Consider the following 19,735-nt stretch of genomic DNA (forward strand, 5'->3'; position numbering starts at 1 on the left):
TAAGCACAATTGCTTTGTAATTGTAAATCTTTCTACAGGTGAGAACTACAACAGTACAGGATAACTATAAGGATTATACCTGGATAGCTAAGTGGCAGTAACTATAAACCCATTACTGATGGGGGAAAGGTTAAGCAAAGATCTTTCTTATTTAAAAGCCGTTGAGAAGTAGAATGGTGGTTGCCAGGGGATGATTCATGCAGGGGGGTGGCGAATTGTTCAGTGGGCAGTTTCAGTTTTGTAAGATAAAGAAGTTCTGGAGATTGGTTGTACAACAAGGTGAATATATTTAACCATATAGTTGGAAATGGGTAAGAATGGTTAAGACAATAAGAAATGATTAAGATGGTAAATTATGCTATGGTATTTTTTCTTTTACCACAATTTAAAAAAGCTGAACAAGAGCAGAAGAGTGAGGTATTCAGATTGATTAAGGATACTTTTTCTGCTCCTAATAAACTGTAAGTTTATATCTAAAAAAAACGATTGATAAAAGTCATTTGAGATTTAGAGGGTCAACCTGTGAGAAGGCAAAAGACAAATCACCTATGAACTTGACTCAGGCTGGAAAGGCTCAGCATGCTTTGGTGATGAAATCTGGGGAGCATGCAATCAGTGGTTACATGTCAAGTAGTTTGAATTTGAGCTTAGGAGGTGGGGGAGAAACTAGCATTCCCGGTAATCATTGCCCAGAAAGCTAGCCAAAATGATAGTATAAAACCTTAGATTAAATATTTGGATTTATGTATTTAGCCTCTGTGTTTACAGTGAGCCTTAGATATTACTTGTTAATAGCATAACCAAAAACTCATTACCCTAGGGTGTTATGGCTGACAGTATTAAAACTAAAAACAGTCTAGCTAGAAAAATGATATGGAAGAAAGGAAGCAAGTCTAAATCCATGACAAAGAATGGTCTCCAGACCACTTGTATCAGAAAGAGCAAGACAAAAATGGCAATTTCTGAACCCCACTTTGGACCAACCAAATCAGAATTTCCAGTGATGGGGACCAGAACCTACATTTGTAATATCTGATGTACACTACTGTTTGAGAATGACTGAACTACATTTTAAATGGAGAAACCGTTATCACTTTAATGGAGGTTAGAACTCATCATAGAGCAAATATAGAGTTTAATGCTTAAGGGTATTCTTAATGACATCATCATGGCCAAGATCCTTTGAGTTCCTCAGAGGCACACTGAAGATTCTTTGCTGTTTCAAAGGAGGGAATACTGGATTAAAGCAATCTCTTTGAAGTAATATTAGAAGAGACACATTCTTAGGTGAGTCAAACGGTAGTTTGTGCTGCAGGAGTCAGCTATCTGGCTAAGCCTGAAATTTGTAGGGCTACACTGAGAACTTTCATAGCTCTAAAGCAGGGATAACAAATAGCAAATATTTGACATAAATGCTGGTCTTTCCTTCTAGGTGCAGATTTCAAATTCTCAACATAGCACTTTGGGGTAGCCAATAATTGTAGTAACAAGATAAAACCAATTTGTCATTACTTCTCCAAGGGCAGGGAAGGGGTGGGGGAAGGACTGGGCCCTCTTTATAATTTTACACACACACATACCCACACATGTAATATTTGTGCACAGTAAATTTTACTTAGCTAAATATTTAGAAATGTGTCATACAGATATAGTTTATAGACTTTGGTGTAATACATTTCAACTTAGCTCTCCAAAAGGTATTATTATTTGTTCACTTGAAATTTGGAAATGTTACAGCATCACCAGAAAGCACAGATGACTGGAAGAAGTAATAAGAAAAAGTGGACCCTGCAAATGAGAACTGAGTTTCATATTGGTTCATACTAGATCCCTGAATTTATTTATTATTGATTGCCACAGCTACCCTTCTGCCCTTTATTACGCATTGAAACTCTCCAGGAGAGAATCATGCATATTACTTGCAGCAATAATCAACTTACTTGGAAACTTATTCTCTTACACAAAAAATTTAAGGTGAAATTAGCAAACTTTTTTTTTAATCATAAGTTAAATTAGTAGGGTAAAAAAATGGAGAATGAAAATATTTTATTGCTTCAATCTTTAACTAGAATTTAATCTGGATTTTTATAAAGATAAACTTTATTTAATAATACCCAATAATTTGGTTTTCCAATTTACTGTACTATCGCTTATATCTTTCCAAATAAACCCGTAGCAGGTACTTTTGAAATAGCAATATAAATACTAAATTTATTCTTTCATGTAATTGTTTCTGAAAAAAAAACGATTAAAAGCGAACATTTTCTTATAAAAATGATAAAAGCTAGACTTAATTTTGCAGGGCAAATTTCATAAAACCTACCTTAACTATTTAATTAGTAAAGCTCATGAAATTTTGCAAACTGTTTCTTATGTTGTTTTGCAATAACAAGGGTTGGGAGGAAATAAGTTTTTTCTTAATGTTTTCAGAATAATACTAGAAAAATTGAAATCACACTTCTTTATTCAATCCTGTAAATTAACAGAGGGCCTGAAATCAAAAGTTCCAAATATTATTCCCCAAAATTCTGTCTCTCAGAGTCGAAAAAAATCTTCAAGGCAATAAAGATCAATCTTTTTTCTGATTTATTAATTTGCTGTAGGCATCCTACTTTTTAAGTGCATGTTTTTGTCTCTGCCTTAAGTAATTCCAGTAACAGGGAGGTAACACTACTTCTGGAGGTGTGCCCTCATGTTGAGTTGAAATCTTTAAATTACTATTCTGTCTGAAGCCTACTCAGGTTATAATTCTAAGACTTAAATGTTTTTAAAGTCTAAAATTTAAACTGTAGCTATAATACAGACAGGACAGAGAATTTAAAAAAGTTATACTACCTATAATGATACTGATTTTTTATGTCAGCAGTTAATCTTTTTACAATTAGGAATTCATTCACTGTTTTGGAACACTAATCATCAAAGGGGTAGTAATTGCAAAGAGAAGTTCATGAACTCATAGAACTGCCAAATACCTATAAATAACTAATTTAGTATTTCTGATAGGATGTGACTTACTAGAATGACAGCTATTAAGAGGTTATGTATAGTCATATGTATTAACTGTGTAGATGTATATATAAAATACGGTTTTCTTAATTTTGATTAACACATTAATTATAGAATGTGTATAGGCTGGTAAACATAAATTATTTTTAAATGTTAGTTACATTTTCAAGTAATATGCTTAATGTGTGTCCCAGGTGAAGTATTTCTAAATTTAAATCAATGGGTCTAATTGTTAATTTTTTAAAAGTACCGTAAGTACACTATAGTATATATATGGTTCCTCTATCCTACACATATAGATAGGACACAGGAAGGTGGTAAAAATATAGCTTTTAAAAGAGATTTGTATATTTCTTACCACATATATCTTAAGAGATAATCAATATTTTAAGCTTTAGCCTTTATTTTGTTTACTAAGCCTATTTTAGTAATTATGAACCATTTGAACTACTTGACATATACAAAATTATGTAACTAAACCAATTCTAACTTCTTCTTAAGTCCTAATATTTAATATTCACTAAAACTTGTATTAATAATTCTTGAGTACAAATTATTCACTTTCTTTTACTAAGATTTATACATCAGAGCTATTTAATAAATTAAAATGTGCTTTAGTCTCCATAAACCATGTTTCCCCGAAAATAAGACCTAGCCGGATCATCAGCTCTAATGCATCTTTTGGAACAAAAATTAACATAAGGCCCGGTCTTATTTTACCATAATATAAGACCCGGTCTTTGAGACCGGCTCTTGTATTAATTTTTGCTCCAAAAGATGCATTAGAGCTGATGATCCGGCTAGGTCTTATTTTCGGGGAAACAGGGAATTTGAAAGCTAAGCTTTTCATACATGCATTCATAATTGTTTATTTCTATCAGAATTATCTCAAGACAGCTGTCAAAAAATTAGAGGGAACTGAGAAAAGTTACTAACTGTAATGAAAAGACAAAAAGGGAATAATTTTTACCCAAACTCTAGTCAATTTAAAAAAAATGTTGCTTGTTTTAAGATTTGTAAACTTCTCAAGGCAGAATGAGTAGCACCAAGTCTTTCTTTCTACCAAGATGATACAATTGTTTTGACCAAGTTTCTCCTTCACTGTCTTTTATAGCTAAGGTAAAATCACATCAACTTACATATAACACTGGTTCTCAAAGTATGGTCCCCTGATCAGTTCACCTGGGAAAGTGTCAGAAATGCAAATTTTTAGTCCTCTCCTCAATCGCCTCTCCCCCAGACCTAAGGAACAAAAACTCTGGAGGTGAGGGCCAGCAATCTGTGGTTTAACAAAGCATCTTGGTGATTTTAATCACACTAATGTTTGAAAACCAGTAGCCTAGATCAATGGAGAAAAATGTCTACCTGTAAATAGGACAGTCATCTCAGTTTATCCTGCTGGAGTTAAAGAAGAGGACACAGCAATTAAATATGAAAATGAATGATGTAGGAAGAGTAAGATGGCAGGAAAAAGTGGCAAAAAAAATCAACATAACTCACTAATATTGATAAAAATTATTTTCAACTGATTTAACCAGTTATTTTGGGTTTATGAAAATGAGATTGCAGACACAGAGTGAGGAGTAATTTGTCTCCTCTCTGGTCTTAAGGGTAGAATTGGGATGACCCACCTACATATTCATCTGATGCCTTTTAAAAAAATTATTGACATTTATTTGAAATAGAGGTTCAACCTGTAAACTAAAGATCAAATAAATTGTATTATTAGCACTACATTTTAACCACTTAGATGAAGTCTGCTATAAAAGCAAAGGTCTCTTGGAACTAGCCTCATATATAGAGAGCAGTTTTGGATAAAATAATTCCCAGTCATTTGATACAGATTTATTTATAGTGGTGTTCGGAGGTAGATTGTGCTTTATTAGTTTGGGGGCTAACTTTCAGAATAAGTTTTAAAGGAAGTGTGGTCTGAATGAGCACAATTTTTGGCTTGTCAGTTGGGGTTCAAATATATTAGTTCTGAAATATCAAACCAGTGTCTAAATCTCTGGAAAATTATTAAAATGGAGATGATAATAGGGCTGTTATGAGGATTAGAAATTATAGATATAACGGTTCTAGTATATCGATAGTATATGGTAGGTATTCAATATGTAATGTTTATTAGTCCGAATACACTTTGACTCTTCCTTTTGTTACCACCTTCTGTTTAAAAATGGTCATGGTACAATTTTCCTGAGGCTTAATTCATTTCTGAAGTTACCTATCAATCATGTTAGTCAAAATATTTTCTGAAGATCCACTGTATATTGAAAAGTTGGAGTGACTGTCCTTTCAGTCCATATCATCCCAAGTGAAATGTCTCCTATTCACCCTAGAATGTTATACAGAAATATGGTGTAAGTGTGGAGATTAGTTGAGTGAAGTGATAGCCTTTCTTTCTTAGAGTCTATAGACCTAGTTCATAGGGCAATTTCTAAATTTTCAAAAGAGCAGCTTTAGTCTTTGTGTTTCAACTGTCATCTGAACAAATAAATAGGATGGAGTGGGGCCATGGTCATAGTGGGAGAAATTATAGTGTTGTTACCCAATTCCAACAGTACGGAAGGGAGGAAAAGAAGAGAAGAAATGAACAAAATACACGTGTATATGCACTTCAAAAGACACTTTGGTAACTTTTAAACATTATCTTTGATAAACAAATAGGCACTAAAAAGAGACATGTAAGGAGAAAGGTGTCACTTTTTTAATCCTCTCTATTGACAGTGGTGGTGGCGGACTGGGGTTCCTAAATAAATGCCACTAAGATAAAAACCTTGTGTGTGCTTCTTCTCTTACCCTCCAATCATCAACCTCTGCAGTTTCTCAAGGCTAAAAACAAATAAACTCCTTATGATGTTTTATCTTTGCTCACCCTACTTCTTATAGGTCCTCTAAAGCAGAACCATACTGTTCACAGTTAAGTGTCCTTCCTGATTTTCTTTGTTAGATGTCATTATTTGTTACATAGGACGTTCAATAGGACCAAAGAAATAGAGGTCAAAAGCGGAACTTGATCGTCAGGGACCACTGCAATGATAGTTGCAGTGTGTTGTTGTGTTATTTAGCAATGCGACTTAGGGTTATTTCAGGAACAATGGCATTTCAAGAAGTGATGTTAATTTTTTAAATCTTTTGCCATGCACAATATAAAAAATGATTACAGAATGTGTGGAAACAAGGGATGCTTCCAGAGAATGAGACCTCATATAGGTAATAAAAATATTTCTTTAAAAAAATTAAACCATAGGATAGTTAGGTAGTTAGTATACAACAATTTGGTCTTAAAAAGGACTAGGAATAAAATTTTATTTTGTGTGGCTAAAGAGATACATACATGTTATAAAACTGACACTTCTGCATGTTCCTTTGGGTATTTTCACAGGTTGCTGCATTACTATAGTTGTTTTTAATATAAAGAGAGAATCTCTTACGTTTTCCAATTCTGGTATTTTCTATATATTTTTTTCTTACACACTCCATTGATAGAGAATTTAAAAAGTTCAGAATAGGAGGCAACCTTAGCTTCTGGCACAATCTTGTTCATTTTTCATATAAGGAAGCCATACAACAGAAGTTAAATGATTTGCTCAGGGTCAGGCTATACCTTGGCAGAATTAGGTCTTATTCTTTCTCAAATACTCTTTTAAAGGTTAAATAAACAGGGATTTAGTTTTGAGAATGACTTAGTTCTCTCATTTCCTTTAGATTGATTTTTGTTACAGGCAAGCAAAATAAACAGCCACTACCATTCTCTTCTCTCTTTCTTCTTTTATATTACCTACCTCTAGGCAATAACTTCATCAAATCCACAACAAATAACAAATTATATCCTGAAGAAGAGTATTATCCTACAGAACCACTTTCTCTAAGAAAAATAAAATACTAAATATTTCTGAATATAGTACTTTCAGGTAAAAGAAATTCTGACTTTAATCAGATCAAATATCGTAATCAGATTTATAACATTATTTTGATAATAACAAAACCCAACAACTCTTGCCCCTCCCAATCATACCTTTTGAGCAACTCTAACTTTCAAATACTATGAACACTTTTCTTAGGGATTACTTCCCCTTTTCTTTACCCCTGATATTTCCTAGGGGGGGGGGAATATGAAAACAATGAAAACTTTTGAATAGAATAACTTACAGAAACCAAATATAAGGGGGTAAAATGGGAGGACAGACAACTCCTATTCAATCTTAGAAAAGTCAACAACATTCAAGAAACCGTATATTCCATTTAAGTCAGTATTTTCTTCATATTCACATCACAAACTAAAATCGCCATAACAGCATAATTCATAAGTTTTTATTTACTTAAGTATATGCCATTGGCCCCAGTAAGAATAAGCAACTTCTCACAAGGGATATTCAAAAGAAGGTGAAGTTTGGAAAACAATTTACCACAGACCAGCAATACGGGACACTCCTTGAGTAAGTACGGGTAATCATTATTTTTTTTAGACCAGATTTAAGAAAAATTCATTCTTGAAGGTGAATTTACCTTCCTTTTGACCCTTCTCTTTAAATAAGGAACAACACATGTATACCATTTTAAGCTTAAACAAGTAAAATACCTGGAGATCTTTCCCAATGTTGTATATTCTGCAAAGGATAATTACTTGTCATTAAAATAAGTCAACTCTTAGGCTTTAAAAACATGTTAAAGAGCATCCTGTCTTCTAACAACACCTCATTTTACAAACAGAAAATCATGCCACCAATTATGTAGATATGATTCTAAAGTTTAAACCAATGCTTTCATTTTTAAACCTTTTAGTATTTTCATAAAATTTACAGATACCAAACCATTAAAAAATTCTTTCTCAACCCACATATGCTTTAAGATATTCTTAATAGTATTGGATCTTTTACTCTGGTTGATTTAATTTATAACTAGATAGTATCCTTCTGGGTTCAAGTATGGGACCTTCAATTTTTCAGATAATTCTTCTTGGTGGTCATTAGAAAAGTGAACTTAAATGCCCCCTTGATGTGAATAAAAAGAGAATTAATTTTTTTTTTGGGGGGGCTGGGGAGGAGGTTGGGGAACTATTAAAGCAGCTTTGTTTACATTTTCAGGAATAGCAATTTTGCTAACTTTATTTTTAAACAATTATATTTGCTAGAATGGAGATGGTTTAGTTGTATTTGTAACCTCATAGCCTTCCGCAAATCATTGTATCTTCCGGTCCCAAGGACATCTCACAGACTCTGAGTCCTTCAATGGGGAATCAATGCTTTAAAAAATCAGGACTAGTTTTATTCCTTTGTTTAGTCTTGGATTTGACTAATTTGCTAAACTAATTATTCATTAATAACCTTCTCCCTTCTCATCATAAAAATGAATAGGTCATTCATTAATAACCTATACCCTTCTCATCATAAAAATAAAATCTCATGTTAATAAATCAAAATATTTCAACAGTCTTAACTTTTGCTATAGTTCTAGTACTTGCTCTTATAACTTGTTTGCTTTTTTCTTAAAAAATAAGATAACAGTAACAGAATCAATAAAAATTGACTAGAAGTAATAATTTACTAAAGCTTTTAAATATGGGTGTTTTTTTAATTAGAGAACAGAGTTAATCTAAAATAACACTTGGCTAAGTAATTTAATATTCTGTCAGTCCTGAACTGTATTACTCAGGAAAAAGACCAATACTTTTTTTTGAGGGAACAAAGAGGGGAAGATAGGAAGATGAGGTGGTTAGGGATAGGGAAGGTAAATTAAATATTTATAGATATTAAAATACATACATACAATATTTGCATTTTTAAGTAAATACCAATGGAATTCATTCAAAATTTCCTTGAGGTTCCCTCGGTGTAATAATATAGTTTAAATTAAAAGCTATGTTAACTAGATCAAGTATGGTATCTAAGTAAAAGGGAAAAAAATTCACTTAGAATAACAGATCTAAAACTGATATTACTGGTATAGGATAGTGTATATGGTATGTTTTAATTTGTATGTTTAAAAGGAATATATATACATACACATATGCTTGTATATGCATAGAAACTCTAGAAAGATACACAAGAAATTGGTAACGTTGGTCAATGCTTTTTACTTTCTACCCATCTGTAGCATGGATATTTTGTTTTCCCCATTCAAAAATATTGATTAAAAACTCACTACTAAAATAAATTTAAATCACTTAAAAAGTTATGTCAAATTAAGAAAAAGGACTTTTTTCACATCATACAAAAAATATACTAGCACATATATTGTTTTCCTAAGATCCACATAAATTTGGGTACATTTACTATATGACAGAGTAACTGTAATCTGAAGACTCAATTTTCACATGACATTAAATAGTGAAAAACACATTTTTCCTGTACCTCACTGCTACAACATTGTGGACTATGGATTGTCTCAACAGCATGCTAATATCCTTACTCTCTTTCTCTGACGGGCTAGCAATTAGATACTATTTCTCTATGAAACTCAAGAGATCTTTAAGGAAACTTCAGATTTTAAGAATCTTATTTGGCAGTGATAAGTATTATACCTGTATTATTCTGTTGGCATAGAATCAATTCTAACTTCTCTTTGTGGTTTACTTTGGATTTTATCCTGCCAAAGATGTTTGGTTTTTTGGTAAAGACAGACTTCAAACTATGTGGTGACCAAGCAAAGCCCTTATATAAAGTTTGGAATCGGATTTTTATAAATAGTTCCAATGAAAGACATTTGGGAATAGGCAAGAAAAGAAATTTTACACTTACAAAACAATTTTCAGGACACCACTTAAAATTTCAAAATAAGTCCTACTCACTTAATTACTAAAATAAACCATAAAACAAAATGGTAGTACATACATCAATGGTAGCTGCTTATTGAAAATGAGTGTCTGAGGGCATATTCCAATTTCATCCTCTTCAAATTATGCAGCTCAGATAAATGTTTATTTTACTGAAAATATGTGCAAAATTACAATATAAATACATGATTATATTAAGATGACTATTTATAATGTATTCGTATCCATAGATATAAAATGAATGCAGTAAATATAGCATACTCTCGATGAATTATTAGTACACAGTGTTTCTTAGTAAAGTACATACAACCTATTATTAAACAACATTATCTAGTTTTGAAATGTATATCCTAGGAAGTTTTTAGGATGGAAGGATACACTAAATCCCCCAGTATACCCTTTTTGGTCGGTGAAACTTAGTTCTTAAAATTTTGAAATAATATCATATTTATCTTACCAACTATTCTTAGGCTCTTTGCATTTCCTCAATTTGAAACTTTATTTCTTTACTCTGGGTATTTTCTTAATGACACTATATCAGCCAACCATACTTTTAATTCTAACACAGTATCATGTACTGTCTTTTCATTAAACACATATCAACAATGAAACAGAATCATTAAAAATTTTTTTGTCAGCACAAATTCTCAAAATTAACATTCAGGGTATTATGGGGCATCTCAATTAGATACAGTCTCAACTTTAATATTAATCGGGGCTAGGCTTTTTTTTTTTTTTGATTCTAGTCCTTAAAAATACAAATATGAACTCTACTTTAAAATTATTTGTTAAATGTATTGGGAATTGTTTCAAAAGCATCATCTACCCTGCTCCATTACACTGATTTAATGGAAACGTTTTGCTACAGCAGTTCCAACACAAACATATGCATGCAAGAGATCACCTTATAGATTCTAACTACGTAGTTATTGAAACACATCCCACCTGTCAAGTGGCATAAATGTACATCTTTTATATACAAAAGGTAAAGTGCATTATTAAATTAGTGAACTGACAGATTGTCTGCCTGGACCATATAGCTTTCAAATAGACAAATGTGAAATTCTCCCATTAGAACCAATTACTTCAAGAGGTTCCAACTAGCTTTTCCACCCTGTCATTTATTTTTTGGCCATGCTCTTTAGTGCAAATAAGCTTGTGTTTGACTCAAGTTTAAGGGACATGGCAATTTGGGGATTTAACAAGAAAAATTATAAAATGTGGCAGAACGTTAATACTTTTATAATACATTGCGTCTTTTGCATATAAGCAACAGATTAGTGCTGCTTTCAATTGCTAGGAGCACACTGCCAACTATTATGAGGAACCCGTTTCCAAATTTCATACTATTAGCTTATATTATTACAGTTTGAGTCTGTACCACATTATGCTTGGATTATTATGTGCAAACATCATCAGTGTTTTAGAATTATACAGTGAACTAGTAATTTTGGTTACTAACGTTAATGCTCATTTCTGACTGCTAACATCCAGATGCCTTAAGAGTTTAATGTCTTCAAGGCAGGGATCCTATTATTTTGAAGAATACCATGTACACTTGCAGCTTCACTTATGTCACAAATGACAATAAATAAAATGTATATTGCACAGATAAGAATAGTAGCTTATTTTATAAGATACATGGCAATACGTGTCCTAATACCAGAGTTTTTAACTGGATCTTATTTGATTATGGCTAATGAATGATTGGGAATTTAAGTATCAAAAAATCATAGCATCATTTCACTTTTCAAGGAATACATTAACTATGAAAACATGAAACAAAAGGACTGGTAGAAGGCTTAATGATTCTAATGTATAGTCAATTGCCGGTATATACGGTATATATGCATCTACCCAATCTATAGCTTTGAGATGGTAAAAACTTTGAAGTACACATACAATGTGGAAAATTTGGCTGCTTAACTAATTCTTTCCTTAAATTAATGCAAAATTTAATAATATTTATATACAATGAATTAAAGATATTTAAGTCTGACATAGTATTGCATGTATATGTATATATATATAACACACATATATACATACACATATATAGACACACACACTCAAATCTTATCAGACAAAAACCAAAAAAATCATTTAGACTTAACGGATATAAATATTTTAGAAGGGAAGGATTTAAGAGAGCGTATATAGTCACAGCAATAGTGATAGGAACACTCAAATACTGGAATATTCACAGCTCCAGTTTGCCAAAATCTGACAGGTTGATTATTATTAATAGGCACTATGATGGGCAGCAATAACAATCAGTAGTACAGTAATTCAAGTGCACACCACTCCTTCATATACCAAAAACTACTCTTATCAAGCCTATGATCGTTATTTTACAGTTAGGACGGTTTAAAAATCCTTGCTACTTTTAGAGTCTCAACACCCACCATGTGCTATTAACTCTAGTTATTAACATTATCTTCTAACCTTTAATTGTTCCATAGTGATCCAGATGGTCCACAATTATAATGAACTAATGACATTCCTTCATACTACTTGAGGAAATGTGAAATACAATCTGCAAACCAGCACCAGCATATGTCTGGGTTACTGATTGCTTGTTTTTAAGTAACATAAACCAGTGAAATTACTTTTCTTAATTCATATCATAAAGTTTTCTTAGTGACTTTACTTAGATGTATTTGGGGACAAACTTCTGGAGGAAAAAAAACTGTTAAAATAGTTTTGAATTACCTATAGCATATAAAAGAAGAGCTATATTCTGATCTCAATCCATGCAGCCAGCTCTCATCAATGAGAGCTATATTTGGGGGTTGAAATCAGTGTCTGGCTCTTAAACATGATTATATGGACTTATTGTGTAGGAGGGGAATAAAGCCAAGATAAAAGACAGTAATTTCATTCAGAATAAAATGTAGCTCAACAGATAAAAATTCAGTTAGTTAATACAGGGTGGGTTGGTACACATATACACTATATCCACTTGTTTAAAAAATTGCTTAGGTGTTGAAAAATTGCTGTGGCACTTCCTGGAAAGTAATTTTTAATACAGGTAAATGGGTGAGTCTTGTGTAAAGTAAACCTTTTTAAGTATTATAAAGAGCACCATGGAAAATGCCTGAATTTTCCTTTTAAATAAGTTTATAACCAATCTTCAAATATATTTTTCCCAGACTGAAAATTTATATTCTGAATGCTTTTTTGAGAAAACATTTTCTTCCTGGAATTAAAACACCTGTAAAAGTCAGGTTTATACTGGAAGTGTTGACACAGTTTTAAGGGTAGAAATTGCAAAAGTGTTACTAAAATATATTATTACAGATGTATTTTTATATCAGTTAACTGGTGCACCAACCCCTCTGAAATAGTGTTAAAGAAGAAGCATAAAATATAACACCTTGAGTCCATGATATATTTTGGGAAAAAACCTCTCACAACCTTCAAATTAGCAAGAAAAGCTAAAACATCAAGATTTCCATAGCAAAGCCATAGGATGAAGCCTCCCACTCAATAGTGACATAAAAGTAATTCCTGAAACTTTGGAGTGAATAAAATATATGATACAATAAACAGAGGTAAAGATGGGATTGTACTAGTTTAGAATAACCAATTAAAACTTTCCCATGGCTTTGATATGGCAACTATAAACTGTAGGGTTACCACAAAATTTGAAATTATAGAATACTATAGTAACTCTAAGGTTTGATTCTTAAATGGTACCTTTTAATATTCAGTTATCCAATGGACAATCAATATATTTCTACTTGTACTTTTATAAATATATTTATACTATTTTTGAGGTCAATTTCTGTTTCTGTGGTAACTGTCCTACAGGTAAGCTTCGCAGCTTTTAATGAAGTAGGGATGGAATACTTTTTTTGGGAAATTGTTAAATAGTAATTCACACTTCCACATTAGGTATATGTATCTTTTTTTCAGGATTATGTCATAGTGCAATGTAAATCTTAGTTATGGTATTTAGAAGGTCAGAATATCACATTTTGTGCTGATTTGCATACTTCAATAGTCTGGAGCAGATGAAGCAGCTAAACTATTTAGCTCTGGGAAGGTTGGAATTCCCGTAAGAATTATAGTGTTGTATGCAGTAACGTAACATGAGAATCAGACTCCTTGAAGTATAAACTACTAGAGGTATCACTAATAACAAAGGGCCAAAAAAGAGTAAAAACTTCTTCAAATGATTATGGATCAGTACTTTAGCCAATTTATGATTTTAAATTTTGCCTGATGGAGTTCAATTTCACTCTAGTCGAGGCATTCTTGGTCTTCACCACTGGCCCTTCTGCCATCCATTCTCTTTTCTTTATGGCTGTTGCAAATTTTCCTCATCTCTTCTTCATACTTGATAAAATTCTCCCCAAACCTTGTCCAAGCTTTGAATGGAACAGTAATAGTATTACGGTAAGGTGGCCTCACTTCACTTACCTTCAGGAAAATTCCATATTTATTAGAGCCCACATCAAAGTAGAACCTTTTATTGTCCACTCTGAAAGAAGTCCCCTCTGGGAGTTCAAGTGGGTCATCATCTCCACCTCTTCGTTCTTCTATGTCCCCTTCGCCATAGTCTTCAATTAGCTGAACCAAGGCATCACGAAACTCAATCATTCCTTGTGCTGGGAGGACAATAGTCTGTTCTTGGCCCAAACTATGGCCAAAATAACCTATCATGCCAGTCCCACGCATCATGGTTTGTCTAATCCTTAGGAAGCGACCCCGCTGATTTTCCTTTAGGTCTAGATAATATTTCCTATTGTCCCTCTCTATGTAGTCGGTTTTAAGGACACTGTGAGGGTGCTCCTCGGAACCCACCGACACTGGTGGGGAGGGTGCAGAGTGCTTCTGTCTTCTCCTGGAGCCTTGTTCCTTGCAGTGGCCGTGCTCTTGCCGGTGGCCTTTCAGGCCCAGGTGGGCGTAATGCTCGATGAAGTCCCCTAGACAGTCCTTCAGTTCCGCTGCCACTGACAGGGAGAGGGTCAGTTTACTCTTTCTGATATTGTCCTGCCGGCCTCTCCCTATCCACACTTCGGCTATCTTTAGGAACCGGCCCCGGGAGCTCTGCTTCACGTCTAGGTAAAACCTCTTTTTCTGGATGTCCACTCGTTTGGAGGCCAGCTCCTGGATTTCGGCTGCGCCCCCAGGCTGATTAGGGGTGGCTGAAGCCACGTAGTGGGGGTAGTGGGAGTGCTGGGCCTGGGGATAGAGTCTACTCTTGCTTAGGCCAGAGCCCCCTACATTCTTGCCGCCGCGGCCGCGGCCGCTGCCGCCGCCTCCCCTTCGCCTGGCTCTTTCCATCTTCAGCTGCAAGTGACAAACAGACACACGGGGTGGGGTGGGGGAGGGGTGTTGAGAACAATCGCAGACGCCCCTCGGCCTGCGCTGCCCCCGCCTCCGCCTGGGACCCCCACACTGGGTTCCGCTCCCACGGCGCCGGCCACCCCAGCGCAGAGCTCCGGCCCCTACCGGACGGTCGGCGGCGACGGGCGGCATACCCAGTTCTGCACCGCGCACACAGCATCCCTTCGCCACCCCTGGCCTCCCGCTCCCGCTCGCCGCCGGACCGCCCGCCTCGGGCTCGGCAGCCCCGGGGTCCCCAGCCAGCAGACACTCACATCAGCGTTGCCATCACCGCAGCCACCGATGCCCTTCACGACCGCCGCCGCCGCCAGCGCTCGGCCCCTCTGCTGCAGCCGCCGCAGCCGCCGCCCCCCTCCTGCTTCCCCGCCGCCGCCGATCGCACCACCTCCCGCCGGAGGAGCCGGGCAGGGGCATTGCCTGCGGCGCCCACCGCCGCCGCCCCTCCTGCGGCCGCTGCGGGGGCCGCCGTCTCTCTTCCGGCACTAACCCGACACCCGCCAGGGAGGGGAGGAGAGGAATGGGGAGGGTGGCGGGCAGTGGACCCCGCCTCCTCTAGCACAACCCGCTGAATGGAAGAGGGGATATCGCGTTCTCCCTCGGGGTGCGCCCTGATCGAAGCCCAGCGCGTGGGGATGGAGCGTGAGTGCGAGGTGACCCGACAGGTGTGAAGATGGGAATAAGGACCCGGGTGGCGAGAGTGTTCTGACTTCTCCAGAATCCGCCGGGAAGTAGGACTCTCGGCCCACCGGCAATCGCACAGAGACTACACTTCCCAGAGTGCTCAGCAGCAGCGAGAGTCCCTGCGCATGCGCACCGCTCAGTCAGCTGGGCTGTCTTGGGCGGGCTGAAACGGGGCGGAGCGGAGGATGGGGCGGGACGGAAGGGGTAGGACAAGGTAGTCTCCCTTAGGTGATGTGTACTTTGTGCGCCGTGACGCTCCAGCGTGCATTCTGCAGAGCGGGAATAAAGCCTGTTGAATTGGTGTCTAGCCTGGATTTCTGGGTTCCAGGACCTGGTGTTGTGAAGCTCCATGTCATCCAGCTGAAGGAGAAGATCCGTTGAACTGGCTCTTCTCAGGGTAACGTGTCCTCCCCACCCCTACTTCCGCCAGCTCCAGACCCTGGGCTATCACTCTAGCCTTCTCCGACCCTGGAGGTGCTCAGTTCCGCAGAGCAAGCCTTGGGCTGTGTGAGAGGGATCCTTAGAAACGGACATCTTCCTTCTCCTTTCCACCTCCGAAGCACCCAGGAAAAGGAATCCTGACCGCTCGCAGGCCTTCTCAGAGCTGTCAGTCAAAAAGTGTGTTTTCTCATCCCTTCTGCCCCCAGCTTGTGCCTTTCATGTGGTCTTAGGATTCTCTCCTTTCCATAAGGCCTTTACTGCTGCAGAAATTGAGCCACTCCATGTTTACACAATAAAGTCGAAAGAGATAACCTGATGCGCGTAATTTAACAAATTATGTTGGATTTCTTGAGTTCAAGTCAGTCCTTAATTTTTTTGTTTTGTTTTCTGGCTGAATCTGAGTTGTTTTCTGGATAGCTTTGAGTATGTAAAAAATACTACTCCCCGTGGAAGAGGGTAATAAAATTCTTAGGATGCAAATTTAGCAGTCTTTTAAGTCAGGGTACATTTTTGTATATTAACTTTTAGGGAGTGGAAAGTCCGGTGGGTAGGAGAGTTCAGATTTGATGTCACTGAATAGAAGAGTGGTCTAGGCTGTTTACATAAATTTGGAAGTCATCTGTGTGCCATAGATAATTTTAAAGTCATCAGACTGGATGTGATCTCCAAGGGAGTGCATGTAGATAGAAAAGAGAATGAACAAGCCTGAATCTAGAATGCTGTGATGTTTAGAGTTTGGAGAGGTAAGGAAGTACCAGCAGATGGTACTGAGAAGGAATTCTTATTGATGTAGTTGGAGAATCCAGAATTGTCACAGAAGCCCAATAAACTGTTTCACGAAGGTGGGTATGATTAATTGTGGCATATGCTGCTGGTACATTGAGCCAGATGCGTACTGAGAATTGACTAGGATTTGGCAACATGTAGGTCATTGGTAACCTTGATATGAGCCCTTCTGGTGGGATGGAGCCGATACAGTGGGTTTAAGAGACAATGGAAGAAGTGGAAATGGAGATGCTAGTCTCCAATGGATGACTCGTTTGAGTAGTTTTTCTATAAAGGAGAGGAATGGAGCAGTTAACCAAGAATCAAAAAACATTTTTTTTTTTTTTTTTTTTTTAAGATGGCAGAAATTGCAGTATGCTTATATACTGATGGGACTTTGGGACTTTTCTGATAGACTAGTAGAGAGTGAAAACATTGAGTAGATAGGGGGTATGGAATCTAGTGCACACATAGAGGGGCTGGATTTAGGCGCACAGTTAGCTTATGGGGAATATATATACCTATATATCTCTATATTTGTCTGTCTTATTCAACCTCGCATCATAATAGCATGGGCCAATTCTCAATTCCTTATTGACACACACACACACACACACACACACACACATATGAGTATGTATTCCTCAGTTGGCAAGCGGGAGACTTAGGAGAGCCAACGGTATAGTTCTAGTTCAAGTCTGAAGGCCTGAGAACCAGGAGAACTGATGGTATATATTTCAGTCTAAGTCTGAGTTTGAAGGCAAGAGAAGACTAATGGCATAGCTTGAAGACTGTCAGTCAGAGTGAATTCTCCCTTTACTCATCCTTTTTGTTCTATTTACGTCTTCAACAGAAGGGGAGGACAGTCTGCTTTACTTAGTTTACTGATTTCAGTGTTAATGTCATCTGGAAACAGCCTCACAGACATACCCAGAATAATGTTTAGCTAAATATCTGAGCACCACATGGCCCAGTCAAGTTGACACTATAAAATTAACCATCACAGTAGAGTATATGGGCATAGATGCAATTATGTAAATAAAATCAGAGTAGGAGCTTGTGTAAATTCTTTTTTGATTGCTTAAGTGAAATCTGAAGCAAGGTCATAGGCTTAAAGTGAGGAGGAGGGAGGAGATATGATAGATTTAAGTAGACAGGAGAAGGTATGCAATAGAAGGGGAAGATAGTAAATAATTAATGAAAAGTAGAATTGCTAGGAAAACTAAGGGCCCACTTGAGGTTGGTGGTCAAAATTTAAAATGACACCAGTCAACATTGGTTGTGTTTTTTACCCGCTGCATTCATTCAGCTGCATAGTTATAGGCACTGAGTAAGCAACCCTGTTTTTATTCAGGGTTAGAGTTTTGCTAGGAGAGAATAATGAAGCCAGCGGTGGGCAATGAAGCTAAGGGAGTAAGCAAGGAAGTAGTTAAAACTTTGTAATTTAAACTGGAAGTAAAGACTACTAGGGGGTGAGGCAAGTGAAAAGGTAGTAGGATCATTGGATTATTGGTCCCAGTTGGGTCAAAAGAGCGTTTGAGTTGTGCTTCTAGAGCGAATGAGCTTGAAAAATAGATGTTGATTGGGTAGTGAGTTGCTTGGGATTGAGATTATGGAAGGATTTAGTCATTGGTAATGAAATGATGTCCTCATGTGAACAGCCCAGTGGAGCAAGGTGTAGGTAAGATTATTGGAGGAGAGCTACTCAGAAAACTGAGAGACAATATTGCGCACCAAACATTGTGACCTACTGGACGAGTAGAGGGTAATAGGGGAGGCTATAGATATAAATGGCTACAGTCCTGGTGGCCACGGTGATGAGCATGGTCCATTAACACTTGATCTGTATCTAACACTGGAAAGTTAGGTATTGAGTTATGTATGGTTACATGGCAACTCATAGCCTATCCATAAGCCCTCATGGACTTCTGATCTTTAACCAAAGTGTTCTTTTATGAGTGGCAGATGACGGGAGGCATCTTTTCTTAGTTGTTGGCTTGAAATCCTTCACCAAAGGCTAGTGATAATGCAGCTTCTGTAGAAAAAGCTTTTCTTTCTTTCTTTTTTTTTTTTTTTTGTAGGCTTCTGCTTTGGCTTGTCTTATCTCTCAGGGTTGTGAATAATTTATTGGTGAGGAGGCAGGCAGAGAAGTAGGAACATTCTATGACCTATAATTTTATATCTAGGAATCTATCTTGTAGAAATAATAATATGAAAGCCTAAAGGTGTACACAGAGGTGTTCACTGAACGTTAGTTGTGATAAAATTTGCAAGCAACCTAACTGTCATCCATAGGGAATAGTTACTATTCAATAGGAATATCAATATCAATAGGGATAAAGAACATGCAATTCTATATAGTTCAAAAAGTCAGATCACAAAGTGGTCTTAGGTTTTACTTACCACATTCCATCAGCAGGGATATGTTCAGTTGCAAATAATGGAAAAGCCAAATCAAACTGGCTTCAGCCATTAGAGATTGCTTATTAGCCTATTTAATTGACATATCCTGAGACAGGGTGACCTTGAGGCAAGTTCATTCAGAGCTCTGACTGTTTTTCTGGCCCTGTGCTTGGCCTTCTTCCATGAGGCATGAAGGTGCTTTATCTTCTGGGTGATTTCTTCTATAGCCACAACCATAGCGATGTATTTCCCCCTTCACGTCTAACCGGAGCCAAAGCCTTGTTTTCCATACCATGGAAGGAGAATCCT

General features: G+C 36.7%; 2 protein-coding genes across 6 annotated transcripts in view; one reads left to right on the forward strand and one right to left on the reverse strand.

Annotated features, from left to right (window-relative positions):
* PURG (purine rich element binding protein G) overlaps window positions 1–15,524 on the reverse strand; it is a 31,949-nt gene extending 16,425 nt beyond the window's left edge. The window contains 2 exon segments of the mRNA XM_019750506.3: window positions 14,207–15,079; window positions 15,391–15,524. Of these exon segments, the coding sequence (XP_019606065.1) occupies window positions 14,207–15,073 (867 nt within the window). The 5' untranslated portion in view covers window positions 15,074–15,079; window positions 15,391–15,524.
* A 504-nt stretch (window positions 15,525–16,028) lies between these two features.
* WRN (WRN RecQ like helicase) overlaps window positions 16,029–19,735 on the forward strand; it is a 116,287-nt gene continuing 112,580 nt past the window's right edge. For 4 of the 5 annotated variants that reach the window (XM_088793482.1, XM_074329690.2, XM_088793483.1 and 1 more), the window contains exon 1: window positions 16,031–16,214. The gene's annotated coding sequence lies outside the window, so the exon portion shown is untranslated. Of the gene's footprint in view, window positions 16,215–19,735 lie in introns of all 5 variants that reach the window. The other variant, XM_074329689.2, reaches the window with a different exon arrangement.

The sequence above is a fragment of the Rhinolophus sinicus genome, chromosome 16 (genome assembly GCF_057876585.1).
Source record: "Rhinolophus sinicus isolate RSI-liver-muscle chromosome 16, RSI-T2T, whole genome shotgun sequence".
Taxonomy (NCBI): Eukaryota; Metazoa; Chordata; class Mammalia; order Chiroptera; family Rhinolophidae; genus Rhinolophus; species Rhinolophus sinicus.